The sequence below is a fragment of the Chelmon rostratus genome, chromosome 9 (genome assembly GCF_017976325.1).
Source record: "Chelmon rostratus isolate fCheRos1 chromosome 9, fCheRos1.pri, whole genome shotgun sequence".
Classification (NCBI taxonomy): Eukaryota; Metazoa; Chordata; class Actinopteri; order Chaetodontiformes; family Chaetodontidae; genus Chelmon; species Chelmon rostratus.
In genome coordinates, this window is record NC_055666.1 from 22,286,033 (window position 1) to 22,311,908 (window position 25,876).

At 40.6% G+C, this 25,876-nt stretch overlaps 4 protein-coding genes across 4 annotated transcripts; 1 reads left to right on the forward strand and 3 right to left on the reverse strand.

Moving 5' to 3' along the window:
- Positions 1-4,533: 4,533 nt before the first annotated feature.
- On the reverse strand, positions 4,534-11,202 carry LOC121611292 (eukaryotic translation initiation factor 4E-1A-like). The gene is given in 8 exon segments (XM_041943760.1): positions 4,534-5,772; positions 6,336-6,475; positions 6,838-6,951; positions 8,788-8,851; positions 9,120-9,215; positions 9,454-9,557; positions 11,109-11,160; positions 11,162-11,202. Coding segments are annotated over 8 exon segments (726 nt in total). The 3' UTR covers positions 4,534-5,657.
- A 1,439-nt stretch (positions 11,203-12,641) lies between these two features.
- LOC121611130 (alcohol dehydrogenase class-3) lies at positions 12,642-16,538 on the reverse strand. The gene is made up of 9 exons (XM_041943490.1): positions 16,471-16,538; positions 15,828-15,929; positions 15,516-15,657; positions 15,339-15,426; positions 14,877-15,096; positions 13,965-14,225; positions 13,601-13,736; positions 12,950-13,088; positions 12,642-12,854 (listed from the first exon to the last, which is right to left on the reverse strand). The coding sequence occupies exons 1-9, from the start codon at positions 16,486-16,488 to the stop codon at positions 12,830-12,832; spliced, it is 1,131 nt and encodes a 376-aa protein (XP_041799424.1). The 5' UTR covers positions 16,489-16,538; the 3' UTR covers positions 12,642-12,829.
- Positions 16,539-17,444: 906 nt separating this feature from the next.
- Positions 17,445-20,312, reverse strand: gar1 (GAR1 homolog, ribonucleoprotein). The gene is made up of 7 exons (XM_041943491.1): positions 20,236-20,312; positions 19,743-19,950; positions 18,799-18,953; positions 18,629-18,688; positions 18,417-18,528; positions 18,071-18,205; positions 17,445-17,987 (listed from the first exon to the last, which is right to left on the reverse strand). The coding sequence occupies exons 2-7, from the start codon at positions 19,933-19,935 to the stop codon at positions 17,977-17,979; spliced, it is 666 nt and encodes a 221-aa protein (XP_041799425.1). The 5' UTR covers positions 19,936-19,950; positions 20,236-20,312; the 3' UTR covers positions 17,445-17,976.
- A 58-nt stretch (positions 20,313-20,370) lies between these two features.
- Positions 20,371-25,380, forward strand: zgc:77938 (uncharacterized protein LOC402939 homolog). Its single transcript, XM_041943662.1, has 9 exons — positions 20,371-20,579; positions 20,825-20,926; positions 21,006-21,156; positions 21,245-21,332; positions 21,709-21,928; positions 23,588-23,848; positions 24,091-24,223; positions 24,587-24,725; positions 25,155-25,380. The coding sequence occupies exons 1-9, from the start codon at positions 20,562-20,564 to the stop codon at positions 25,192-25,194; spliced, it is 1,152 nt and encodes a 383-aa protein (XP_041799596.1). The 5' UTR covers positions 20,371-20,561; the 3' UTR covers positions 25,195-25,380.
- Positions 25,381-25,876: the final 496 nt, after the last annotated feature.

Genomic DNA, 25,876 nt, shown 5'->3' on the forward strand with positions numbered 1-25,876 from the left:
TTTTACATGAAAATCAATTCACAGTGAAAAAGACACTGATGTTCCAAAATATGAAACATGTTTCCTTGAGTTTTGACTTTAATTTCGGTGTCTCCAGGAATATCAATAAAGTTGTCAAGCTTTTTTCTGTTATACACAGTGATCCTCCCTCCTGCTGCTGCTCAGCCAACCTGTCACAAATATCAAAATATGGCCGCTGTCTTAGATAAAAGATGCAAAACATAATGAGTATCTCAGCATGCCCACCGATAACTTCAACCCTTTCCCAATCAAAACCCTGGATATTATGATTATTTAATTATTTATTAGCATTTTTAGTTTATTGGCATGTAATTCAGATTTTATTTATTTCATTTTCAGACCCACATGTCAAAGGTCACCAGATGTCATAACCCAGATGCTGTATTCACAAATCAAGGCGCAGTGGAACGGCCGAGCAGGCTGATTTCTATACAGTATGTAAATGATTTTATGAGAAAAACTGAATAATTGAACCAAAAAGGCCTGATCAAAGTATTGCTTGAGGCTGACTAATATGAGGAATCAATGTAAACTTTGTTATGCAATATGTATGCACTACTTCTAAATGAGGGGAAAAAATGGAACCTGGTGCAGCTTTTTGCTTGTTAGTTTGATTTGAAGCTGTGTTACATGAGGTTGTGCACGTGTGTATGCCTACATGCATGAATTCCATGCAAAATAAAGCCCCCTGCATACGTACCGCTTGGCAAATGAATGGATTCCTCCCTCTGGTTCAGACAGAGAAATGACAGGATTACTATTAACTCTGGGATACGGTCTGCAGCACCACGGATAAGAGCCTACCTACTGAGCCTATCTTAGATTCCGCAGAGGCAGCCGCTGGTGAGGTAAGCCTACTGTGAACGAGGAATAGTTAAGTGTCATGTCTGTCTTGAAGCACAGAGGGAATCGGCACCTCCTGCAGATGCAAGGAACTATCTGCAACCTCTTATCCTGCAGCCTCGTCCGGAGCGGTGTCATGTCACTGGGTTTTAACTCTTGCACTTGTGCATAGGAGGCGGTACAAAAACATCAGTCAAGTGGAGGGTGCACGGCTTGACTCTCCCTGTCCCCTTTTGTGCACCGCACAGGGGCTGGTGAGCAGGAGGTTGACAGTTGCCGAAGGCGATCGGGGGAGGGAATTGTAATGTGGATTTTTCCCCTTTTTTTTTTAGTGATGGTTTGGTATATAAATAAAAAAGACACCCAGCTGCTATTTACAGATATCTTCTTCCCCTGGTGTGTGCAACAGACACACTCAGCGGAATCCCAATTCCATCTACCAAAACGTTTGTGGAGGATTGAAAGACTGGAGGCTGAAGTCAAGTGTGAAGCTTCGCTGCCTCCCTGTGGACACTTTATAAAGAGAAGAGACACCCACCACTGTCGCAATCACACTGAGGAGCACACTGTGCCATGAATTATTATCCATAGCAAGTGTGCTAGGTGTGTGGTGACGGATAGATGGATGGATGGATTTTGTTGTGAAAGGAAGCGAATGTTGTGCAGAGAGCCCTCACCTCAGCCACCTAACACCTTCGGGATAACTCACAATGCAGACTGCAAGCCATCAGGTCCCGACTACTGTAATGTTTTTCTGGCTGAATGGGAGGAAATTCCTGCAGCCGGGTCCCAAAAATCTTTTGGAAAGCCTGCAACCAGCAGAGTGGAGGCTGTTAGAGCTAATGCCCATGGTTTTGGAATAACATGTTCAGCAGCGCGTCAAGGCTGACTAAGCCCATGGAAAAGTGGCGATGGATGTAAGGTACTAAGTGTATGTCAGCCAATTATAATCCACACAATTCACCTAGCAGGAAACAAACATGACATGAAGGAAATCCTAAGATGCTTTGATGCCTGCAACAGCCAAAATGCTCAAAAACAGACATTTTATCAACAAAGTATCCTTTGTTTAGGTGTGCAGTGAAACTAAGGCTACTCATTGTAAGTCACACTTGATATCAATGCTACTTAGTTGTACGTGGCACATTAATTTGTTCAATCCTCCAACACTTTGACCTGTTTATTCCATTTTTGTGAGACTTTCTCTCCCCACCTGGACCAGCTACGACATTAACAAGCTGCTTACATATTAATGAATTCACAATTTAACACGCAGAGTGGGAGTTTTTATTTTTAATGCGCATACTATAAAATTTAACGTTCGTAGAATTTGACTGTAGAATTCATGCTTCAGTAAAAAGTTTTTACCTAAGTGAAGGGATGTGGATAATACCTCCACCTCTGGCTGAAAGCCCAGACTGACTTTACAGTGCACGGGTCTCAGAACAGCTGCGTTAAAACGACATGTTTTTCTTGCCTCCGCTTGTCTTTTGTGACCTCGAGAGGAGCGGCACATTTACGTTGCCTCTGTCAATTGCAGGTATCAACTCGGATTAGCACTTCCATCTGTCAGGACATCAGGGTCATCAAATCCACACACCCCGGATGTCAGCTGTTACCACTACAAGGTACTAATCAGTGAAAAAGGGCCAAGAAAGAAAAGCGAGTTTTGCATAAATCAATACTTGACGGCGCTGCCAATAGATGATTGTGATCAGGCTGCATCATCGTCTTGTTTCAGACTTTGAAATGGCATGCAAAAGCAAAGATAGGCCTGTGAATGGTGAAAAGAGAAGATAAGGTCATAATTAGCCTGAATGTGACTAATGTTTGCATCTGTTTTTACATCTCTTTGATGCAATAACTGAAATGTTATATTATCATGGAGGAAAATAATTACATTTCCCATAAGAAGATGTTTTGACATTATCAGGCAGTTAATTACATTATCACATTTTATTTAATCTACAGTTGGTTGAGGGACTATACCTCTAACACACACACTTCCACACAATAAATGGACAAATAGTCACAGACTGTGACCTGTATGAGGACATCTGAAACCATCTGAGGCCTGAAGGATTTACTGTACGTCCTTCAGGAAGTTAATTCACTCGGGCTTGTGTTACAGCTGAACAGAGGAGAATAAAAATGCTGCAAAAATAAATCCACCAGGCAAGTTTACTTTGCCCACACTATGTTGGATTGTTCTTATGGCTGGCCATTTGTTAACGAAATGCCCGGCAGCCTAACAGGTTATCCATCTGTAAATGAAAGAGTGGGGGCATTTCTGACTTTTGGAAAACCGGTGGCATCATGTGCACATAAAATATATTTGTATGAATTTTATTACAGCAAAAATGTGACATAAATTAAGACAATAAAAGCTTGCCTCGGGGATTGAGAAACCTTTTTTTTTTTCAGAAGGGTGGGTCTGAATCACATCACACATATAAACTGAGGGAGGGTGCCTTCAAGTGCACCTTCCAACAGGTGTACTTTATAACTTCAAACCTGACACAAGTATCAACACACCAAAAAAATTAAAAAACCAAAGGGGATATTATCAGTTACTTTAGGGACTAAAGCCAACCTGGCCAAGGTTAACAACCTCAGTCAACCTTACAGCTGAGACTCTGCTCAGACTTTTTCCATCTTATTTTATCAGAGACGTTACCATCACATCATCTTCAAGCCTGACACATCTGAGTGTCCAGCGTGTGGCAGCAAGCTTGTCCTGAATTCGACCACATCGGCCTTCTTTAGTGACAAAAAGCATGACGTAAGTCGGCGGTGACACAATCTAGCCTTGTAGTTGTGATTCTAGGTTGTTCTGTTTCCATCTGCTGTAGATTCTTTCAGAAGTCTGCAGAGTGAGTCGCACAGGAAGCGTTGAATTACCTTCAGCTGTTCACCAGCGGCAAAGAATAATTTGAATCAACAGCGACGCGACTGAAAAGGCTTTCGACCAAGGCTGCTTGTTGTGTTCTGCATTGTGTGGTGGACTCTTCACCTTAAACCCTCTGGAGACATTTCTGTGGCTCTCTCTTCTAATTTCCTCTTTGCTGTCTCTAGTGTGAAAATGTGCCTTGATTGATTGTGTCAATTACAGGGAAGCTTATTTCAAAGGAACAGGAGGGGCTGTGTTGCTGTTGCTCTGAAGTAGCAGTCAATGGATTTCATAGATTACTTAAAGCCCTTTTAAGTCCGGCTGCAGCTCCTGTAGCCTAATAAAGGTGATGGCCAAGTGGGCCATAAATTACTGCAGCTACAGAAATCCCTTTATCTACCTTAAACAGTTGGGAGGCAAACCAAAAATGAGGATACAAACCGAGCACACGATGAGGAGAGCCGGCAGATAGCGGTGACTTTGATGATAACAGCCTCGAGAAAACATTTACCTCATAACAAAACACCTTGAATTACTCAACATGAGTTAAGTGTTGAGTCACTGAGATATTTAGATGTTCCAAGATATAATAAATTGCTGAACAGCCAATTATTAGCACCCATACAGAGCTTTCATAAGTAATTTAAGTTTAAATGGTACACCTATTTAACTTACTTTTCAGCCTCTAAACCACCAACATGCACGTCATTACGATGCAACATTCAAGACAATCCCCTGATAATTACAACAAGTTGTTTTAAGAGAACACACTTCACTGTACATGTTTATTTACATCACTCCTTTGTACATTTACTGCCCAGAAATATGGGGCAGCGCGTTACATTCAAGGCACAGGTCAGTCCCTCCAAACAAGGTTTGCTCACACCACAAAGAAAACCAAATCTGGAATGTAAATAACTAAACGATGTAAACTTATTCAGAGCAGATCGACAAACCGCATACCAAATGAACATTCTTAGCTGTACACTGTAACATGGCTCGTCCACTCAAAAAAATAGATACCCAACAATACACATATTTGGAAAATACCATCCTCATTAAAAACATACTGCGACACAAAATGTTTTCATCGCTGACATCTTTCTGTGCTCTGAAACTCAAAATTCTAGACATTTAGGTTTACGTCTGTTTTAACGCTTTCTGCTTGACGAGAAACTAAACAGTTCAAACCAAGACCTCCTTTTTGCAGCGTTGGCGATAAAGTTACTTTCAAATAATTTGTCAAACTGGAAAACCACAACTGCACAAAAGTGTCCACACGTTCCTAGTCTGCTCACATGTCTTTGAAAACGGGTTGAACACAGATTTCCTATCAAGCTGTTCGTTCGGCTCTCTTCACTTTGAGAAGATGTGAGTCACAATGCACGGTTAAAAATTCCACCATGCAGCTAAATGTGCAATAAATCCAAACATTTATACTCCAGCTGAGTGAGGACATACAGTTCAAACAAAAAAACTACAGCTTATACCAAAAATATAAAATGTTCTCCTTTGTTTTTTTTTCTCCTTTAATGTTAAGTGCTTTAAAGAAATATGCATATACACTCGGGGGTGGATAAATCAAATAAATTCAAATAAATACACAGCTGCATTTGGAAATGAAACAAGGACATGAAAAATCTTTTTTACTCATCTTCAGCCCACCACCACAAAAACAGCAAAGTTATAAATTCCCAAACCATAGTGCGACACTTTAACTGCACATACTCTCACCAGAACCAAACGCTTTGGTAAAGTGGCCAAAAAACGGAAGCAATTTTATCTCCACTTCAAAATGTTTGTTAGTGGACAAACACGTCAGTTACATTCATGGAAGGAATACAGAAAATCTATGCTGGCAACAGAAAAAGAAAGCACGGCTGATGGTACTGGTTATCGGTCCTCAGGCAACAAACTTGTTCTTGGTTGTGGAGCCGCTCTTCGTGGCGGTGTCTGCGTGCGACTGGTATCCGATGATCACTTTTGGCGGAACGCCTAATCTCTCTTTATACACACGCCTAAAAAAATGCAAAAAAAAGAACAAACCACATTGGATATTATGAAACACACAGACACAAACGTTCTAAATGTGGCAATAAATGACACATGAAATGCAGACAGACGCTGGTCTATATATTCAATAATCCTTGCCAATGTTATCTGTTACGCTGCTGTCACAAACTACTTTTTGTGAGGCTGTCCACTGATGCTGTGCGTTTGCCAGATTTTGCCCCAGAGGGTTTTTTTTTTTTTATACAGAGCTTTGAAAAGCTCAAACATGATACTGAGGTTTTCTGGCCAGCTGTTAGGCACGATGGATATCTGCCACTGTACTAATGAGAAAAAATTAGCTAGCTCATGGGATTAAAATACTTGTTAAATTAATAAAAGCACCTTACATGTAGAAATAGATAGATAGGTGTTAAATTGACCAATAGTCCCTTTCCTATTACTTCTAGGTGCTTCCAAAGGCAGCTTCTAGAACCTGGTACCATGACCTGGATGAATGTGAATCTTCAGACATTTCCTATGACTTGATGCACTGCTGATTATCTTTTTGACACATTAAGATTCAGGTCACCCTATGTGTGTGATGGCCTCTTTGTTTTCGTAGTTCGTGGTCCATATTGCAATTTTGTCCCCTTTGGCTCGGATGTTAATGACGGCTCCGCACACGTCGTCGCTGTAGTCATCAAAACCTTCACCCACAAGACACAAGAGCTGCAGGAAAAACAGCAATTATTTCCAAATTCCTTGTTAGCGGGGAGCAGTTCATGGCAGTTAGACAGTCAGAGGCTGAAGGGCCGTCGTCAAAGCGCACATTTCGAGTTCTCACGGGAGGAAAGGCACAGGTGCTGCTAATAACATTAACGATGGCTCTGTTCTATTCAAGTGTCCCAGTGTGACAGTGAGCCGGCGTGCACAACAGCAGGACCCTGAAACCAAAGCAGCTAAAAACATTTTATTTACACTTGTGCTTTTCCTGCTGCGATGTGACAAAATGTCTTCCCTGAAAGACGCCTCCAGATGAAACTACTAACGACCTCATTAAAGTAAAAAGTACTCGACAGGACTCAACATACCGTCTCCAACCAGAACCGATCCAGGTCTGATTTTCGCTGCTGCTTGGACAGAGTTATCAGCCAGCGTCCACCTCGTCGATTCCGTTCATCCTCCCACATGGGCTCAATCCCATCCTGCGTCCAAATAAAGGTTAAAGATTTCAACACTTGAGATATTCCAACATGTCCATAACGACCAAAGGCTTTAGCCTCACCACTAATTAGACAGAACCGAAAATAGTTTATTTCTGAAGTTTCATTGTTGTTCCTTTAAAAGCATAGTTTACAAGACTGAAACTTAAAAGTAATGCTAACTATATATTTTGATAAAGTATTCCACTCAATAATACAATATTGACTTGAGTCAGTATTGTTTTCGAACTCATTTGCTGAGTTGTGCTCTGGTGCTTGCTGCAAGTCTTACTGTTAACTGTACTGATGTTTCATTACTGCTGCGCTGTTTATTGTACATTCTTTTACAAACTGTGCTTATGTTTTGTTTCTGGTGCATTGTTTACTGTAGGATTTCATTGCTGATCATTTATGATGTAAGTTGACCTTCAGTGCCACAAGAGGCACCAATAAATAAAGTGCATCATCATCATTATTGTTAATATTATTATAAAAGAGACAAGCTCTTGATTCACTTAGTCTGGACCAACTTTGGCATCTTGGAGTTCTGCCTGGTTTGAGCTCATTCTAAAGCCAGACATGCATTTGTATGGCTATAATTCAGGCAGATCATGGATGTGATGAAAACTAAAAGGAAGAAAATAGCAATCTTAAGATGAAACAATCTGATATGAACAGGACATAAGAGTGCCTTACAGTTCCTTTTAGATACATTAAATACATGTGCTTTTAGATTACACAGAACAGTAAAACATTCATTCTTTGTTTGAAAACAGGAAATAAAGTAAATTCAATTAATTTCCTGTTTTGTTATTTGTTGCGTGTAAGGATGCCAGTTTGATTCTCTTTGATCTGTGCTGCAGAGTTTACATGTCGGAACAAAAAAGTCTGTTCTTGTGTACAACTTCACAGGGACAACCATCAACTGTGTGCTAAAATCACAAGAAGCACCAGATAAAAGTGATCCACCACCAGCATTGTGCTCTGTTGATCTGGGTGGAGTGAACTCAGGTGTCTGTGCTCTCAGGATGTGCTCCCACCTAACTCATTTAAACACTTTAAATGGGGTACATCTATCAGATAGGCTTCCAATAAAACTCTGATGTGGGGCCAAACAACCACGCTGAACTCAAAAGTTAGACTTAACTTTTCATCTGCTGATCACGACAACTGTCAAGAAGCATCTCTTGTCTAGTTAGATGTGCATTTAGTAACCATGTCAGCATGTAAATGTGGCAATAAAAGCAGCAACCACCCTCATATGACAGCAGTAATTTCTCTCCACCGTATTGCAGCATAAGATGCAACCTTTCCATCCTCTGTTTCTAACTGTCAAACATTATTGATGACAGATGTGAGCCAGTTTCAGTCTTGACTGATGCTCGTAACTCTTTCTTCATTGGCTCTTTGTGGCCACCGGAGAAGATAAAGTAAAATGCAGTGAAGTGCAGCCTGACTTGCTGCTAGTACCTGGATAAACTGTGTTTTGATTCCCGACACTCAATGGGTACAAGCATCAGCGATGATGGAGGGTCACAAGTCAGCAAAACTCAGATGAATGAATTACCTTCGGGACATGTGACTCAGGTTTAATATTCTTGGTTCCTGTGTGTGGATCCTCCAAATGGATCAGAATTACAAAGCACCAGAAGAAAGTTTTTTTCTTTTTGGTTCTGAACAAGTGCACCTGAACTACTGTGCCAGACCAGGTCCCATCCCCCTGAATTAATATGAATATGTATAACCAGTGGAAGCTAAGACCATTAACCATTTTAAAGTTTTAAGCAGTTATATTGCACACTGATAAAAAAAAAGAGATAGGGATAAACACACTCTTACCTTAAAGAGCGAGTAGTCACAGCCAGACATCAAGTTACTTGATAGCTGAATGTGATTGTATAATCTGGGAAGGATGGAGGATATTTTATGTTCAACAGAAACCTTTAAGTAGCCTGGCTGAGAAGATGGTGCAACATGAACATAGTATCACAGCAGTTGGTGAAATAGTCAATTTAGACTAAGATTCATGTAGGTGGACTCTTTGCTTGCTTTTTAGTGGGGGGGTAGAACCAATTTTGCAACAAATTCTGCTATGAATAGGTCTAGGTATGAACTGATGTTGTGTAATTCTGCAGCTTTTAATGCAGTCATGTATATCATGATATACTTACGCCCAGAAGTCTTCCACAGTGTCAAATTTGGAGATGAGACGAAGATTGGCTTGCCATGTTTTGCTTTTGTCATTCTTGAAAAACCATAGAGCCCACCTGCAAATCAAAGAAGAGTTACTATAGACTAACTGCATGCTTGTGTCTTATTTGTCATGTCTAATTAACAACTTGTTTCACTGTTTTCACCTGCTTAAATCCTACGCGCTTTTAAGTATCTTGAGAGAGAAGAGCAATGTCATGTGTAATTCTCAACTGACCTGATGCACTTGTTCAGTGAGTTTTATGCAACTATAAAACTTTCTGAACACAGAGGGGAATAGAGCTGTGGTCTTACTTGTTTTGTAATGGATGCTTGATGTACACTTCAGGACTCACAACCTTCTGAATGGCTGTTTCACATGTTTCCTTTTCAGGATTTGAAGGAACTGAAGTTGACACCTAGAACACGAAACAGTACAAAGAAGCATCAAAAACAACTTTCAGAGAAATGTTAGGTCAAGTTGTTTTTTTTTTTAAAATCAGCATGTTTCTTATGTTCAGCCACTGGTGTCATCATGCTGCTTGTAATCATCTAACTTCTCTGAGTGAGTGTGTGAGGGAAGTATGTAAGCGGGGGTTGTAGACTGTAGATAGTATTCATATTTAGGGAATTTGAGCAGTTTGCAGGGAGAACATACATTACACAGCACCCTGTGACAATAATGTCCTGCACATTACATGTCATGTTTCTGTTGTTATTTATACTGCACCTTTTATAGTCCGTCTCTGTTTATTTACTCTGTGTATCTTTGGCTCTTCAAAGCAAATTAACTTTCTTCTTTAGATAATATTGCATTTTATTTGATTTGATTTTACCCTTGTCCATGAGACAAATACACAAATTTATCCTTTGTTATGTCTGCATTTGTATTCAGGGCATTGACAGCTAACTGCCTGATTGATTAATTGATTTGTTGTTGACTAATAAATTAATCAGCAACTATTTGGAGCATCAATGAATCAGCAATTTTTCAAGAAAAAAAAAATTATGTGATTCCAGCTGCTTAAATGTGAATATTTTCTATTTTCTTTACTCCTCTGTGACAGCAAACTGAATATCTTCTGGTTGTGGAGAAATCAAGACATTTGAGCACATCATTTTGGCCTCTGGAAAACTCATTAATCAATGTCTTTCACCATCTTCTGACATTTTATGGACCAAACTACTAATCGATGAATCAACAATGAAAACTGTTAGTTGCAGCTCTAAACAGGAGCACTTTTTAAATCCAACAAACAGCAATGCCCAGACCTAGTTTCATCATATTTATCCAGGCAGAATAAGGTCAACTCAACATTAACTTAATTACTTGTTGGACTTCTTCACAAAGTCAGCATTTATTGTAAGTTCACCGCTGTGGACTGCATAAACAGGCGTTGTTGTGATCTGCCCAACCTCTACCGTTAAATATATATATAGAGAGAGCCAGAGCTCATTCTTAGTACAACGTTATTCAGTCCAGTGCTAGCTAGCTAGCTAGCTAGCTGTCTGTAGAAGTTCCCACTGAACTGGAACACAACAGAAGGTTGGCTACGTTAGCGACGCCTCTCATTCATCCAAACATCAGAGTTCATGTTAGGGTAACGGCTGAACACTACACCCGGTCAACTCTGTGTTTACACCGGGCACCAGTCCCCACGTTGACTACACTTTCACCTCAGTAACTGTCACTAACACAAACATTAACGTTAGCGCTACTCTTAAACAAAAAGCGATACACATCAGTGTTAATCTACAGTGCTGCTAACTTAATGTTGTTTGGCTAGCGACTTCTGTTACCTGCCAAAGGTAATAACAGGAAGTTTACAGAATCACTGCGGCTGCCTGTCTCAAAAACCGTCATTATCTTTTACCGTCGGTGTTTTAACAGTGGATGAAAGCACTGTCTGTGGAGCTGAAGCTCGGGCTGGGTGACTTAGTTAGCTGACGGTGTATTGCAGTGCACTCACCACCAGAGCGGTCGCCATCTTCTGAAAATCACGTTCAGTTTTTTTGGCGTGTTAAAATAGCTGATTGGGCCATCTGGTACGCTACAGCGCGCATGCGCATCAATGCCCTTTAGTTATTGATCATTCATCATGGGAAGATTATAAAAAAACATATATGTAAATCTATCTATGTATATTAGGTAGTATTCCATTTTTTGTGGAAGTAGCAAAACTGGATCACACATATTGTATTAGTGGAGAACTGCACTTCAAGTGATGATATATTTATGGCCATCATGCTGAAATTTATTTTGTGGGTCACAGAAGTATTTACAACCTATATAAGGCAAAAATGAATCAGTCTAAGAGGACATCCCGTCAAAAAGCAGTCCCTTCTTTAAATGTTAAACTTAAGGAACACACAAATGAGATGATAAAGATTCAAAAGTCCACTACATGCCACACAATTTGTGAAAAAAAAAAAAAAAACTAATTTGTATAATTGCTTGTCCTGGATCACACATATAGAGACCAATTAGGAGTGCAGAGGATTACTGCAGTACACTTTGGGGTAATATTGCAGAAACATGCATTAAACTCTTGGGTCACTTTGAGTCTGTTTGCCACCCCTGTTGAAGAATGTTATAGGCTTTTTATATTGTACCCATAAATATTACATCTATATTCTACATTGTGCGAGCTTAGCAGAAATGTGCACTGATGAACTGTGTTCCTCTGGGTGATAAAACTGTCATCAAGTTATGAACAGTAAATTGATTGTGTGATAACAATCTTTTTTTTTTCAGGCTGCAGTACGCACTCAGTCTGCGTTGACCTTACCACACATCCATGTAAAGCCAATATATAGTTTAATTAAAGGTCCAGTGTGTAGGATTTAGTGACACCTAGTGGTGAGGTTTCAGACTGCAACCAACTGAATACCCCTCACCTCACTGTGGAGGTGAACCTACAGTGGCTGCAAAAGACAGCCTCTAGAGCAAGCGTTTGGTTTGTCCATTCTGGGCTACCGTAGAAATATTACAGTGCAACATGGTGGACTTTCTCAGGTATTTTCAGGTGATTACACACTAATGAAAGCATACTTATGAATATTATATTCCATCACTACCAGTAAATCCCCCTAAATCCTACGCACTCCTTTAATCTGTGATGGTCTGACTATGTCCATGTTGATGGGTTTTTTTTAATGTTTTGATTCAATATGTTGTTTCCATCTTAAATTGTGATTGACTGTATGAATGCAACAGTGTAATTATTCTTCTGCCTTGAGAAAGATTTGCAATCTCAATGAGACTTACTACTGGTTAAATAACTTTTTTTAAGTATTAAAGATATCTTAACTCTAATATTTGTTCCATTTTAAAAATATTGTAAAACATACTCTTCATAATAGATCATATTAATGTTTATATATTGTTTGATATTAAGGCATAACATGAATATTAAGCATGAATGTCATACTGTAACTGTTAATACAATTAAAAGCTGAAGTCTTGGCAGAGTGAAAAAATGAGAAAGAGACTCTCTGTTGACTCTATCTGACAAAAAAATTTAATGACACTTCTTGTTTCAAACAACTGATCTGCTGTTAATAAAACTGATGTTCAAATACTGAAAGTTATGTCATCAAAACATGTGAACAAGAAATACGTTAAGTGCTGCAACTATGGGAGGAGACTGTTTAAAGGCCGGACGTGAACGATGCCAATGTTTTAGGCACTTCAGAGGGTCAGCACTGTGCGGATACTGCAATGAGAAACAAACAAACTAGGTTACAAACAAAGAAAACGGGAGCAAACATGTTTTTCTGAACTAATTGTATACATGCTCATTCTTCTCACCTCTCTCCAGCGTGCATGAGGTCGAATCCTTCATTGATCTTTTCAAAGGGCAGTGTGTGGGTCACAAACTCATCCACCTTCAGCTTCTTATTCATGTAGTCTTCCACCAGTTTAGGAACGCTCTCCACACTCTTCCACCCTGGGGGTGAATATCACAACCACTTTAACGACCGGAATTCTCATTTAGACAGAACATTACTGTTTGAACGGCACAACTGTTTCACCAAAAGGCCTTGGCAAAGGCATTTATTCCCCATCCAAACAGCTAAATAGCTGCTCAGACTTTAATTGGTAGAATTAAAAAGATGAGAAATGATTAAAAAACTACTGCATTTAACATGCCGAAATCAACAGTTTATGCCTTCTACAGAGCATCTCAAGGCTAATAAAATACCACTAATAATGCATACATTTTAATTAGAAAGCAGTTTGCCACCTTCGAGTCCAAATTCTTCAAAGAAAAGTTGTGCTCCAGTTTAAACTCATCTTGAGTCACAGACTTTTAGCTAATAAAGTGGATTGTAACAAAGCATAATTACCCATAATTAAATGTGAAATATGCAAAAGGTTTTGAACTCGCAGGAAGTTGGAGCTGCAGCCAGACCACATTATGCCCTTTATGACATGTAATTTTCTAACACAGTCAGTCACCTCCAAAGGCTGTGCCCCTCCACACTCGGCCTGTCACCAGCTGGAACGGTCTGGTTGAGATCTCCTGTCCAGCTCCGGCTACACCGATGATGACACTTTCACCCCATCCTTTGTGGCATGCCTCCAGAGCGGCCCTCTGAAATAATAACATGCTAATTTTCCTGGATTCTGTGAGTTGCCAACTTCTGAAAACTATTTTATATGCTGCTTGTGCTACCTGTTGAGTGCACTGAACACGACGAATTATTTGCACTGGCTCTACTATGTACATCGAATGAACACATTTATGACCATGTTTTATATGTTGCTCAGCGCCGTTTCTGTACGATGTCCTCATTATACAATGTGATCACACAAGTCTCACCATGATTTGCACATTTCCAATGCACTCAAAAGAATAGTCCACACCCCCGTCTGTCATCTCCACCAGGACCTCCTGGATGGGCTTGCTGTGGTCCTTGGGGTTCACAAACTCGGTGGCCCCAAACTCCTTGGCTTTCTCAAACTTTGCAGGGTTGATGTCCACGCCAATGATCCTGGTTGCCCCAGCAACCTTGCATCCCATAATAACAGCCAAGCCAACAGCTCCGAGGCCAAATATGGCACACGTGGAACCAGGCTCGACCTGCATGAGGAAGAATAGCAACATGAGAATTCAGAAGAAGAAGAAGAAGAAGAAGAATTTCGCCAATAGCAAATCTATGTATGAACTTTAAAGCTGTATTGGCAGATGTAGCTTAGTCAGATTCAATTATATAAATATCAGTGCTACATTTTTTTGCATTTCACATTGTATTTTCTCTTTTTAATGTATGCAAGTAGCAGGGATTAAAGAAGGTGACAAAAACTTGGAAACACACCTAACAACAGGGTCCCATGTCAAGCTGTTTGTAAAGACGCCAATAACTGTTTTTAATTTCCAAATGAATTGTTAGCGCGTCAAAAACAGACTTTTTTTTGGGTCAAAATAATGTCACAACAAAATACTGAAAAAACAACAACTTGGAAACAGACACCCTTGGCAAATATTCATTTTCACATCAAATCTGCATGATTAATAAGGGTGTCCCACTTCAGAGTGAGACCTGCGAACAATGACAATGTTGTCCTTTGGGCAACAAACTTGTTCTGCATAACAAGCTTTAAACAGTAAAATGAGTCACAAATGTCCTGCAGCGTTTGTCTCACTTTGGAAATAAACTTGTGTACAAATGCTTCTTTTTTTGTATGGAGGCAGTCTTATACTGCAGCACGGCCTTCAGCCCGTGAAACCCACCTTGGCAGTGTTAAGAGCAGCACCGTAACCTGTAGAAATGCCACATCCGAGAAGGCACACTTTGTCCAGTGGAGCACTCTCGTTCACCTTGGCCAGAGAGATGTCGGCCACCACAGTGTACTCGGAGAAGGTGCTGGTCCCCATGAAGTGGAACACTTGCTTTCCTTTGCAAGTGAAGCGTGAGGTCTTGTCAGGGAGCAGACCCTGGCCCTGGGTCACTCTGCAGGGGTGGAGGCACAGAGAAAAAATGATTTCTTTTCATGCATGTGTGTATGATTAAACTCAACTGCTGTGCATTGCAGTACAGTGCAGCCAGAAGCTCAAACTGATGATGACTGAGCTTTGATTTGGTTGCCCTGGGGTGTAGTGCTTGAGGCTATGAGTTCAACTATTGAGGTCACAAAGAAACAGTTTTTTAGATTTCTTTTTTAACATAAAAAAAAACTCGTCTGACAATATTACCTTATTTTCTGGCAAAGGTTGGTCTTGGGATTTTTGCAGAATTTGCATTCACCACACTGTGGCACGTACAACGGGACGACAGTATCGCCTTGGTGAAGAATAATTGTAAATAATTAGAAGTGATGCAAAAACAGTTATTCGCAACAGCACACACAAGGTTGTCTGGCAGCTTCATACCTGGCTTGAATTTGGTGACGCCCTTGCCGACGCTCTCCACTGTTCCAGCACCCTCGTGGCCCAAGATGACGGGGAAAAGCCCCTCAGGGTCACTGCCGCTCAGAGTGTAGGCATCTGTGTGGCACACCCCTGTAGCAGAGATCTGAGAGGCACAGCGTCATTTAAACTTCATGTCAGACACAGCTGCTAGATGCAAGAGCGGGATATATTTGGGTTATCTGTGATTCTTTCATAGGTGATTGAATGGTGTGTTATCTGTTGCACCCATGCCAGGCTTTTTTGAAATCTAAAAGTTGCAATGGTTTAGTTTACCTTGATGCGAACTTCATGGGCCTTAGGTGGGGCCACCTCGACCTCTTCAATGGACAGAGGCTTCCCAGGTTCCCAGGCTACAGCTGCCTTGCACTTGATCACCTGAAGGTTAAGTACAGGTTGTTTTTTTTAAAAGATTCTTCTACAATTACCTGTAACTGAGTACCTGCAGCCACAGGTTGTGCTCAATGTATGTGTGTGTGTGGGGCAGATCAAGCTGGCTGCACAGTGTAGCTGCACTTTGAACTTTATCCAAGATTAATCAAAACCAACCGACGGTTCCAGTGTGTCACCGTTGCTCTGCTTTAATAGCATTAACCCAATATAGCTTTATCACATGCCTTCGCTTTCTCATACTAACTGACTGAGACGTGGCTACGACTTATCGTCCACCAAAACTGGTTTTGACTCACCAGGACTGGAGCCAAAATACCAGTATGAACCGAATGACCTAAGATCCCTGTCAGGCGGTCAGTAAACGTTTGTACTTGTTCATTCAGCTCATGTGAATGCGGGCTCGTTATTTGAGATAAACTCGCTTTTTCTGCGCTGCTAGTGAAGTTTATGCCAACCTCACGACCCATATGTGAGGAGGGAGTGCATTTAAAATATTTCTTGCGCATTTAGTGGGAAAGGTACCTACTTTTCCAGCTGTCTCCATGTTCGTTCCCTCTGCACGAGAGCTTCTAGGCGGCGCGCAGCCGTAAAGGAGTTAGACACCGGACCAATCAGAAACGAGAACGCGCAGGGTACGCATGACGTAAGAACGGCGAAGAAAAAAAAAATCAGTTGAGTTTGAACAGGAAGCCCAGTCCAGAGAGAACAGCTTTAAAATGTTTTAAATCTCTCTTTTTAAGAGGTGAGTATAGTCTATATATGAATATCAAAACATGAAAGTGAAAGGATATTCTTCACCTTTTGAAATAGTATGATGAAGACGTGAGATGGGTTTGAGAGCTTCCAAAAACAGTAGTGGGACTTGAGCAACCAAAATGTATTTATTCTGTATAACTGAGTGTCTTGCTGAATATATTAGATATTTTATATATAATGTGTAGGACAGCGAAGGAGTTGATTTGTTGAAAAACACTGCTTCACAATTACATCACAATTATTAATGAATATTGTATTGTTTCGCTTCACAAAGTTCAATGACCTAGTTGAAAATTCTGAAAATATCTACTCCCTTTTCCTCATTGATATTTCTAGAATCTCTGACTATGCAAATATTTTTAATCCTAAAAGTTGAACTACTGCAGTCCAGACACATTGTACTACACTAAAAAGTCCATCAGTATAAGCATGTGCAGTGAAGGTTTCAAGTTTGCACATCACACCTTTGCCTGTTGAACCCAACTGGCTGCCAAACTTGTGCTTGTTAATCCATGACTGAAAACTCACATTTAGGATGAAATTTTACCCTTTATGCAGACGGATATGAAATCTTGATTCTGCACTGTCAAAGTCAACCTCAAAGTGAAGTAACATTTTTGAGTGGAGGGGGACTTTAGAATATTCTCTAGCTACGTTTGGACATTTATTGAACCCTGACTTGCTGTGTACACCTTAGGATGGCATTTGGCATTCTACTCCGAAGACCTGAGAATTTAAAACATAGACAGTTACAAAGCACCTTTTAATCAAGGCCAAAAAACGTGACAATATTCTGCTTAAGATTTTACAAATTATGAATGTTAAATGTTTTCAACTGACAGCATACAAAGTCTGATTCCCCACACATTTCCCCATAGCTGAGGAATACATGGAGGTTTGCGTATGTATCTCTTGAAATCTTAATCAAAATACAAACATCTGACATGGCCGAACATTTTAACACAATCAGCACAGGAAAATGACATGTCTCTTCACAAAGGGACCCAATAATCCTCCCTAACAGACGGGAAAGGTCCTCGCTATGTTACACACAAGCATACGTGTGAACCTCTTAAATAAAAATTATGAAGATCCATCACGCATTCAAAAGTGGTACAAAAATAAAACAAAAAGAGAAAATTCCCTCCAGTTCAACAAATAGAGGAAATGTCCATATTATGAGTCCAACAGGCCAGCCCTGGTATAGAACGTAGCCTTTTTACTTGTGTAGCAGAAGACTGGAATGGGACGGTCAAGCCAGACCATCACTGTCAGATCATTTCCCACCTACAAGCAAACAACAAAAATATTAGTACACTCACACCTGGAAAAACAACTTAATTTGTAGCACTGAAAAAAAAAGGACCAACCTCTGAATCCACGTCCACCACCACCTCCTCTTCCTCTGAAGCCTCCTCCACCGCGTCCACCTCCGAAACCTCCACCACGGCCGCCTCCAAATCCTCCACCACGTCCGAATCCACCCCTGCCACCCCGAGAACCGCCTGAAACAAAAACAACAGCAACAGAAAATTAATCAAAGCACTTTGGGACCACAAAGCTTTTATTTCCACTTTAAATCCACAGCAAGTAGGACAGACGGGTAATTTTAGAAGTTCCCCAGTGGGAAAAAAAAAATCTGGGTGTGTCATGAGCTACACATTCAACAATAGGAGACAGGAATATTCAAAACTAGACAAAATTTGGATGCCTCACCTCCACGACCACCACCTCTTCCACCTCGTCCTCCTCTTGGTGGACCCTTCTCTCCTGGCGGCCTGGGGAGGAATCTCTGCAGTGGGAGTAGCTTCATTGGATCTATATAAAACTACGAGACATCACAAATGTCATAGAGTGTAGTACACAGAGGCACTGAAATGCTTTCAAGGATGGAAATGAACTACTTCAAAATGTCATGTGTTTTATACCTTCTGCAGTTTCTTAAATGAAGACGCCTTCATATTTTCGGAAAGTTTGACTGAAAAATACTGCACGGATACGTTAAGGAATTAACAGGATTTTGAGCAGCAACAATGACATTTCATCACAAACTGTTTCAGAGGTCCAGAGACTGAAATAAGTACAACAGAAAGGATACAAAGTCCCGGAGCTGGCCGAATATCTCATCCACCTTCCCAATCTGTTCCTTGTTTTCCAAGTACACCGGGGCGTTGAAGTAGGGAACTTTGTTTTCCTCTGTTGTACACTTACACACAATGTCATCTTCACATGGATGCACGAACTCTCCCAGTGCTGCAGAGAAGAAACACAATAAAACACAGTTAGTTGTGTAAAGTTGTTCTAGCCACTATTGCAAAGGCTCAGCTCCATAAGTCTGCACTGAAGCATTAAAAACATTGACCAAACGTGACATGGGTTTGCAGAAAGAACATTTTGAAACAGGGTTGAAACCCACATCACTAACCAGCACTATGTGTACTCATCATCTTACGATGGTGACTCTCAAATAATGTTTGCTGCTTCTGTCCCAGCTTGTTTGAAATGTGGTGCATCAAATTCAGAATAAACAGATATTTACAAAAATCAATGAAGCTTCTGAGGCAAAACATTAAATATATTGTCTTTGTACTATTTCCAATTGAACAAATGTCAAAAACGATTAGCAAATCATCAAATTGCTTTACTTTTACACAGCATATACATTTTTTGGAAATGAGGTTTAATGTTTTCACAACTTGGAACTTGAGAAAACTCAAGATGGCTGCGTGAAGACAGAGTTGGCTGTGGAGCATTGCAAATAATGTGCACTATATTAAGTTTAGGTTTTATTATTAAATAACAGAACCTTTCAGGTACTTCCATATTATTGAGCCCTTTCCTAGAAATGATTACACTCTATGATGGTTCAGTGTTTAGTGCTAAAGGTGGATCCTGGAACTGGACCCTACAACAAAAAGCATCTTAGGAAAGTACTGTCACTTCATTACTCAAGCTTTAACCTTAGTCAAATAGCTCACTGGCACCAATATTTGCTTCTGCAACATCTTTCATCATTACTGGTTTGAGATTTTATGATCTTACCGACAACATATTCTGGGGGACCGTAGTCTTGTTGCCTAAAGCCACCTCTGCCACCACCTCGACCAAATCCTCCACCACCTCCTCTGCCTCCTCCAAATCCTCCTCTGCCTCCTCCACCTCGGTTAAATCCTCCACCTCGGTTGAATCCTCCACCTCTTCCCCCACCACGTCCACCTCCTCCTCTGAAAGACATTTTTCTTCAACTCCTCTGTGAGAAACACGACAGAAGAGAGGAAATAAGTCAGAGCAAAACAAAGACAATATGAAAAAATTTAACTCCATGGCGTGAAGTCATTGCACTCAACGAGCTAACACTGTGGCTTCGGCTGCGCTACAGAAGTTTTAGCTAGCATGCTAGCCCAATTCAGCCATTCAAACTACAAAACTACGCTCGCACTTATTCCGGAAACCAATAAATTATACAATGGCTTCAACATCTAAATGCTGAAAAGCCTGCTACACTTTATACACACAGTTAAAACAAATTACTCACAAATTCGCTCGGCTAGCAGCAGCTATTTACTCCGGCGGACTTGTGAGGACTTCCATGCGATGACAACACGTGTGACCAAGGATTGCCGTAAAGCAACTCAGCAGTGTCGGCAAGTGTCGTAAATTCAGATATCTACCGCACATACGTTTAACAACGCTGGTCAGTTGGTTAACTTAAAATGAATCAGTTATGATAACAGACTCGGGCAATTGTTGATATAATATGGCACAAAGTTATCTTTGTGTGACTTGATGATGTACGCATATGTAAATATATAACTATTTTGTTCAATCGAAGGGAATATAACCAGTAAACCTCTGTCAACAATGACAACAACAGGTCAGGTATGTTAGAAAAAGCTTAATTTACGATATATTCACTGTTTTATAAGTAGAAACTGAGATTGCTTGTGTCTGTCTATTTTGACTTTCAGGATCAAGCCCAGTTTAGCCACATTTCCTTCCTCATATTGTATAAAACGTGTTTAAGAGATCATTCCACAAAGAATTGGTACAACTTTCCCTATCAAGTTTCTTATTTGAGACAGCCTTAAAAGCACGGTGTAACACACAGCCTATATCTCTCACAGGTAATCAGATGCAAGGCAGCTGTTGCATGGGGGCCTGGGAAGCCTCTGTCTATTGAGGATGTGGAGGTGGCCCCACCAAAGGCCCATGAAGTCCGCATAAAGGTTAGCATCCAAAGATTGTCTATAATGCAAGAAAAGCGGATGCTTTGCTTGGAAATCAGCAGCTTACCTCTTTGTGCAGGTTGTTGCCACAGGTGTGTGCCACACAGACTGGGAATTCCTGTTTGAGACTGGAAAGGGGATGAAGATTAGACCATTCCCGTTAGTTCTCGGCCATGAAGCAGCAGGGGTGGTGGAGAGTGTTGGTCCAGAAGTTACCAAATTCTCAACAGGTAGATTGCACAGCTCACGGCATACGTGGCTGTAATTAATCTTAAACTGTGACTTAAATGGTTTGTCTGCTCTTTGTTGTTTCTGCAGGTGATACAGTTATTCCTCTTTTTCTGCCACAGTGTGGGGAATGTGAACGATGTCTGAGTCCTAAGACAAATCACTGCAGGAAGAACTGGTGATTTTATTGCCACATGTTTACACTCTTTACACATGGTGGTGGAAGTATTTACAACTTTTACTTGAGTAAAAGTACGAGTATATTCATTTAAAAGTACCCCATTGCAAGTTAAAGTCCTGCATTCAAAATCCTGCGTAAGTAAGTGGACCGTGCCAAAGCAGCACTTTTGTTGTAGCTTATCCTCGATCAGCTACAACAAAAATCAGAATTCCTCAGAAGCTAGTTTGAACAACTTACATACAGTCAGGTGGTTAAGCTTCGAGGCTGGCCAACAAAAGGGTACTTTTGAGAGGTCATGAGATGATTAATGGGGAAGGGAAACAAGAAAACTTTCTCTTGCTTACACTCAGTGTTTCTTTTTTTGTGGTTTTAGGGCAAATACACAAGCAGGTGTGTTGGCTGATGGCACAAGCAGGATATCTTGCAAGGGGCAGCAGGTATTCCAGTTTCTTGGCGTCAGCTCTTTCTGCCAGTACACAGTGGTTCCTGATACCTCACTGACAAAGATCAGAAGTGATGCACCGCTGGATAAAGTGTGTCTCCTGGGCTGTGGTGTCTCCACTGGTTATGGTGCTGCTGTTAATACAGGCAAGGTAAGAGGATGCAGATATGTCAGAGTCATCATTCAAATCATGACTTGATTTCTCATCGGCTCTCATGTGGATCCTGTCCTTAGATCAAGAGGGATGCAGATGTAACAAATGTACAAAGATTTATTTAGAAATATAATAATTTCTAAACAGTTGAGCTTATCGTAAAAAAAATGAAATTACAGCTGAAGGAAAACATCTTTGTTGTAACTTGTATTTGACATTTTCCTGTTATTGCCTGGTGGTGTTAATAGTATGTGGCAGAGCTGTAGTTACTTGCTTTCACCACTAGATGTCAGTAGATAACATGACCACCACGTAAAACCAGATTATCTATCTATCTATTTATCTTTAGTTTCATTGCACAGGGCACAAGCACTGAGACAATGAAATGCACTTACCATCTGACCAGAAGTGCAAAAAGCAGTAAAGTGCAGAGTAATGCAGAGTGCTCAGTTCTCATGACTAGATTGTTACAGGAGTATTCAGTAGTCATGGGTCGGACAACACCCGTCTTCAAACTTGAGCATAGCTCAGCTCACACTCGTAAACTTTTGTGACTTGTAACTCTACACACATTCTACAATCATGACTAACCATGTTTAATGTTGTTTATGAGGGAATAATTCAGCAAAACATTTATATGTCAAGACTAACATAGGTTAAAAGTTGACCATGTGATGATGGTTAGGCATACTGAACAAATCTGGCACACTTGTCGTGCGTTCTGGCTGGCCTAAGAGTGGATGGGAAGAATCGAAACTGGGATCCAGTGGTCTGTGACTTAAAATGACTAAAGATCTGTAGGAAAGCTAAAGATGTGTAACAACAAACACAACTTATAGAAATGATCAAACTTGTTCTGAAGGACTGCTCAGTAGCGTTGTAAAGGTAAACTCTTGAAAACAAAGTGAAACTATGAATAAAACTAAAATAGCGGCAAAGCATTCTTGCATAGCGCATAACTCCAGCTAATGGAAAATTTAAGCGAGGTCAGTGTAAAGTAAAGTTAAATTAATTTTTGATATGTACTGTGTATTTTATTTAAACGGTGATTTTCAAATCAGACTTGCAAAATCCTTGACAAATAACGAATAGAAGCCAATACGGCTTGAAAACCTAATTAATTAAAATCAAGCTTACATGAGAATAAAATGGGCTAATGCAAGCAGTGGGCGATATCAGGGGGGGTGTCGTTGGTGCCTTATTAGCTAAATGACCAAAAATGCATCCCCCTGCCATCCTCCCGTTCCATCCCCTCGTATCGGAGAGAGTGCAGAGGCGGGGGGGGTTGTTCAGTTGAATATGTTGGTCTAGTCTGTCTGACTCATTGATCCTTTATCAGACTGAGGTTTATGTAAATAAGGGTCTAAGGCTCCGACCATGGCTCTGAAATATCAGCAGTCAAACTGTGCTGTGTATCGATAAATCCATGGTGCTGTCCGTGGTGCTGAGGGAGCAGATGGATTTGTAGCTGTGCCTTTTTCTCTCAGTCCCACCCGTCAGCTTGATTTTGGATCTATATTATTCTCTATACAATAAACTGTAAACACTGAATTCTATACTATAAATGCACTGAATAAAAGTTGTCTGTAAACGTGATGAAGTGATCTTCTCAGATGTCTCTTTTGCTTGACTGACGCTCAAGTTGTTTGCACTCAGGTCGAAAGAGACTCCTCGTGTGCCGTGTTTGGGCTTGGAGCTGTCGGGCTGGCCGCCGTCATGGGCTGCCGGGCTGCTGGGGCGAAAAGCATCATCGGGGTCGACATCAACCCTCACAAGTTTGAGAAAGCCCGAACGCTTGGAGCCACAGAATGTGTCGACCCGAGAGATCACGCCAAGCCCATCCAGGAGGTTCTGGTTGGGATGACAGATGGAGGGGTGGACTTTGCTCTGGAGTGTGTTGGAAATCCAGCTGTCATGGTGGGTGTCTAAGTCTTGCTCAAAATTTTAGACCTTTGAGTATTTCATGTATCTGAAAAGCAGGAATCCTCTAGTAGTCTGTGCACCACCATTACAGAGTGGGCCTATAATGCAGTGTGTGCACACAGGTTTGATCAGAAGTTCAGCAAAAACAAAACATGGCACAATTACACAAAAAATTGTAATCTTTACCATTGTTTAAATGTATATTTGAGTATAACTGGTGTGTTGTGTCGTCCTAGACTGCTGCGCTTGAGTCTACGGCAGACGCCTGGGGAGTCTGTGTCATCGCTGGGTGGACGGAGACGGAGGCGATGAGCGTCAAGGTTGAAAAGATCCTGATGGGACGCACCTTGAAGGGGACTTATTTTGGAGGTGAACTTTATTATGGCTGTTGGTTCCTGAAGAAACTGGTCTTTCGTAATGCTTCAGTAACAGCTTATGCTAACGGGCATGATAAGTTAATGATAAGGTAGTGTAAGTAACTTAACTTGTTCAAGTAAGGATCCACCCTAAAATATAAAAACTGTAAAATGAGCTGTTGCACTTCTGGGCCCCATTTGATGTTAGACTTTGAGAAATGTTGAAAACTAAAGCATCAGTGCCCAACATATATATAATGGAATAATATAATGTGTGTTTGTTATTGAGGAGAATATTGATAGTTAAAAGACAGTAAAAATGCCAATCACAAGTTTTCAAGGCTTGAGGTGATGTCTTTGCTGTCCTCCTCTGAAGGTTGGAAGAGTGTGCAGGATGTGCCTAAACTGGTGGACGAGTACATGAACAACAAGCTGGAGCTGGATGAGTTTATCACCCACAACCTCCCGCTGGATCAAATCAATGAGGCCTTTCACACTTTGCAAAGTGGGAACAGGTAAGATTTATAGGTGGCTGCTAGTTAGTAAGCTTTACCCCCCCCCCCCCCCCAGTCTACTGCACAATAATCAAGACAAACCTTGTCAAAAAGGCCTGTTTCATGAAAAATGTCATCATAAACAATATTAGCACCCTGACCCAGCATTGGCAAGTCAAGCTGCTGCAGTGGCCCTCTTTGATTAATTCTTACAAAAATATCAAGAATTGTACAAACTGATAACGTTTCAGAAGTATATGTGTGTGATATAACTGTACTGTATATATTATTCTATATTATGTTTTGTTTATGCCTATTAGGGCTACAACCACCTATTATTTAGTTATTCTGTTTATCAACGAATCGATTAATTCATTGTTGCAGTCATATGCTTTACTTTATATATTAGGTTGACTTCAGCTATTCTAATATTTTTTCTTCTTTTTTCAGCATCCGTACTGTGATCAGTCTGTGGCAAGAGGAGGCTTAACCCGAAGTGTGGACATTCAGTGTCATTTAATGATATTTTTTGTTTAACTGTGCAGTGTTTTTTCTCAAACTGTTTATGCTGTTTTTCTTAAAAGATAATTAAAATGTTTTCCCTGCTTGACTTGTAGAAAGTACCCTTCTTGGCCACTAGATGGCAGTCTTATGTCATGTAAAAGCTGTGTTTGCATCCATGAACGCCATCTAACTTTATAAAGACATTTTCTATCTGCAAAGGATTGTGTATTTTCATTCAGATTAAATTCTGATGTTTTTTCTCGTCTATCACAGACTTGATCAAAAGGGAGAAACACCACAGAATGATCAGTGCACTGGTGTAAAATGATACCGAATGTAATTCATAGATATATACAGCGTCTGCAGGAACATCAAGACAAATTCTCTGTACATCTGTCACACTTGGCAGCTACAGTGATTCTGGTCCTGATAGCAATGTGAAGTGATAGTTGGAATTAAATACCCTTGTATAGAAGACGGGGTAAAAGACAGAGGAACCAAATGGCTGAATCTGTCATCAGTCATGGAGGCGTATCTGCTTCATGTGGTCAGGCTTACCAAATTTCATCCGCGGTAATATTATATATTGATTTAAAAGGGAGCCGTCGAGAGGGGCTAAAATGACAGTTGTGGGCTGTCAGGGCAGAAGACAAAAGGTTGTTTGGGGA

Coding starts and splice junctions, on each gene's coding strand:
- zgc:77938 (XM_041943662.1), top strand. Junction 23,849..24,090: donor TTGGAAATCCAGCTGTCATG/GTGGGTGTCTAA, acceptor GTGTCGTCCTAG/ACTGCTGCGCTTGAGTCTAC. Junction 24,726..25,154: donor ACTTTGCAAAGTGGGAACAG/GTAAGATTTATA, acceptor TTCTTTTTTCAG/CATCCGTACTGTGATCAGTC.
- LOC121611130 (XM_041943490.1), bottom strand. Junction 15,097..15,338: donor AACCTTTGCCAGAAAATAAG/GTAATATTGTCA, acceptor CCACCCCTGCAG/AGTGACCCAGGGCCAGGGTC. Junction 13,089..13,600: donor GAGGGGCACAGCCTTTGGAG/GTGACTGACTGT, acceptor ATTCACCCCCAG/GGTGGAAGAGTGTGGAGAGC.
- gar1 (XM_041943491.1), bottom strand. CDS start 19,935: ATGTCTTTCAGAGGAGGAGGTGGACGTGGTGGGGGAAGAGGTGGAGGA. Junction 18,529..18,628: donor CATTTAAGAAACTGCAGAAG/GTATAAAACACA, acceptor GATGTCTCGTAG/TTTTATATAGATCCAATGAA. Junction 18,206..18,416: donor AAGAGGTGGTGGTCGTGGAG/GTGAGGCATCCA, acceptor TTTTTGTTTCAG/GCGGTTCTCGGGGTGGCAGG.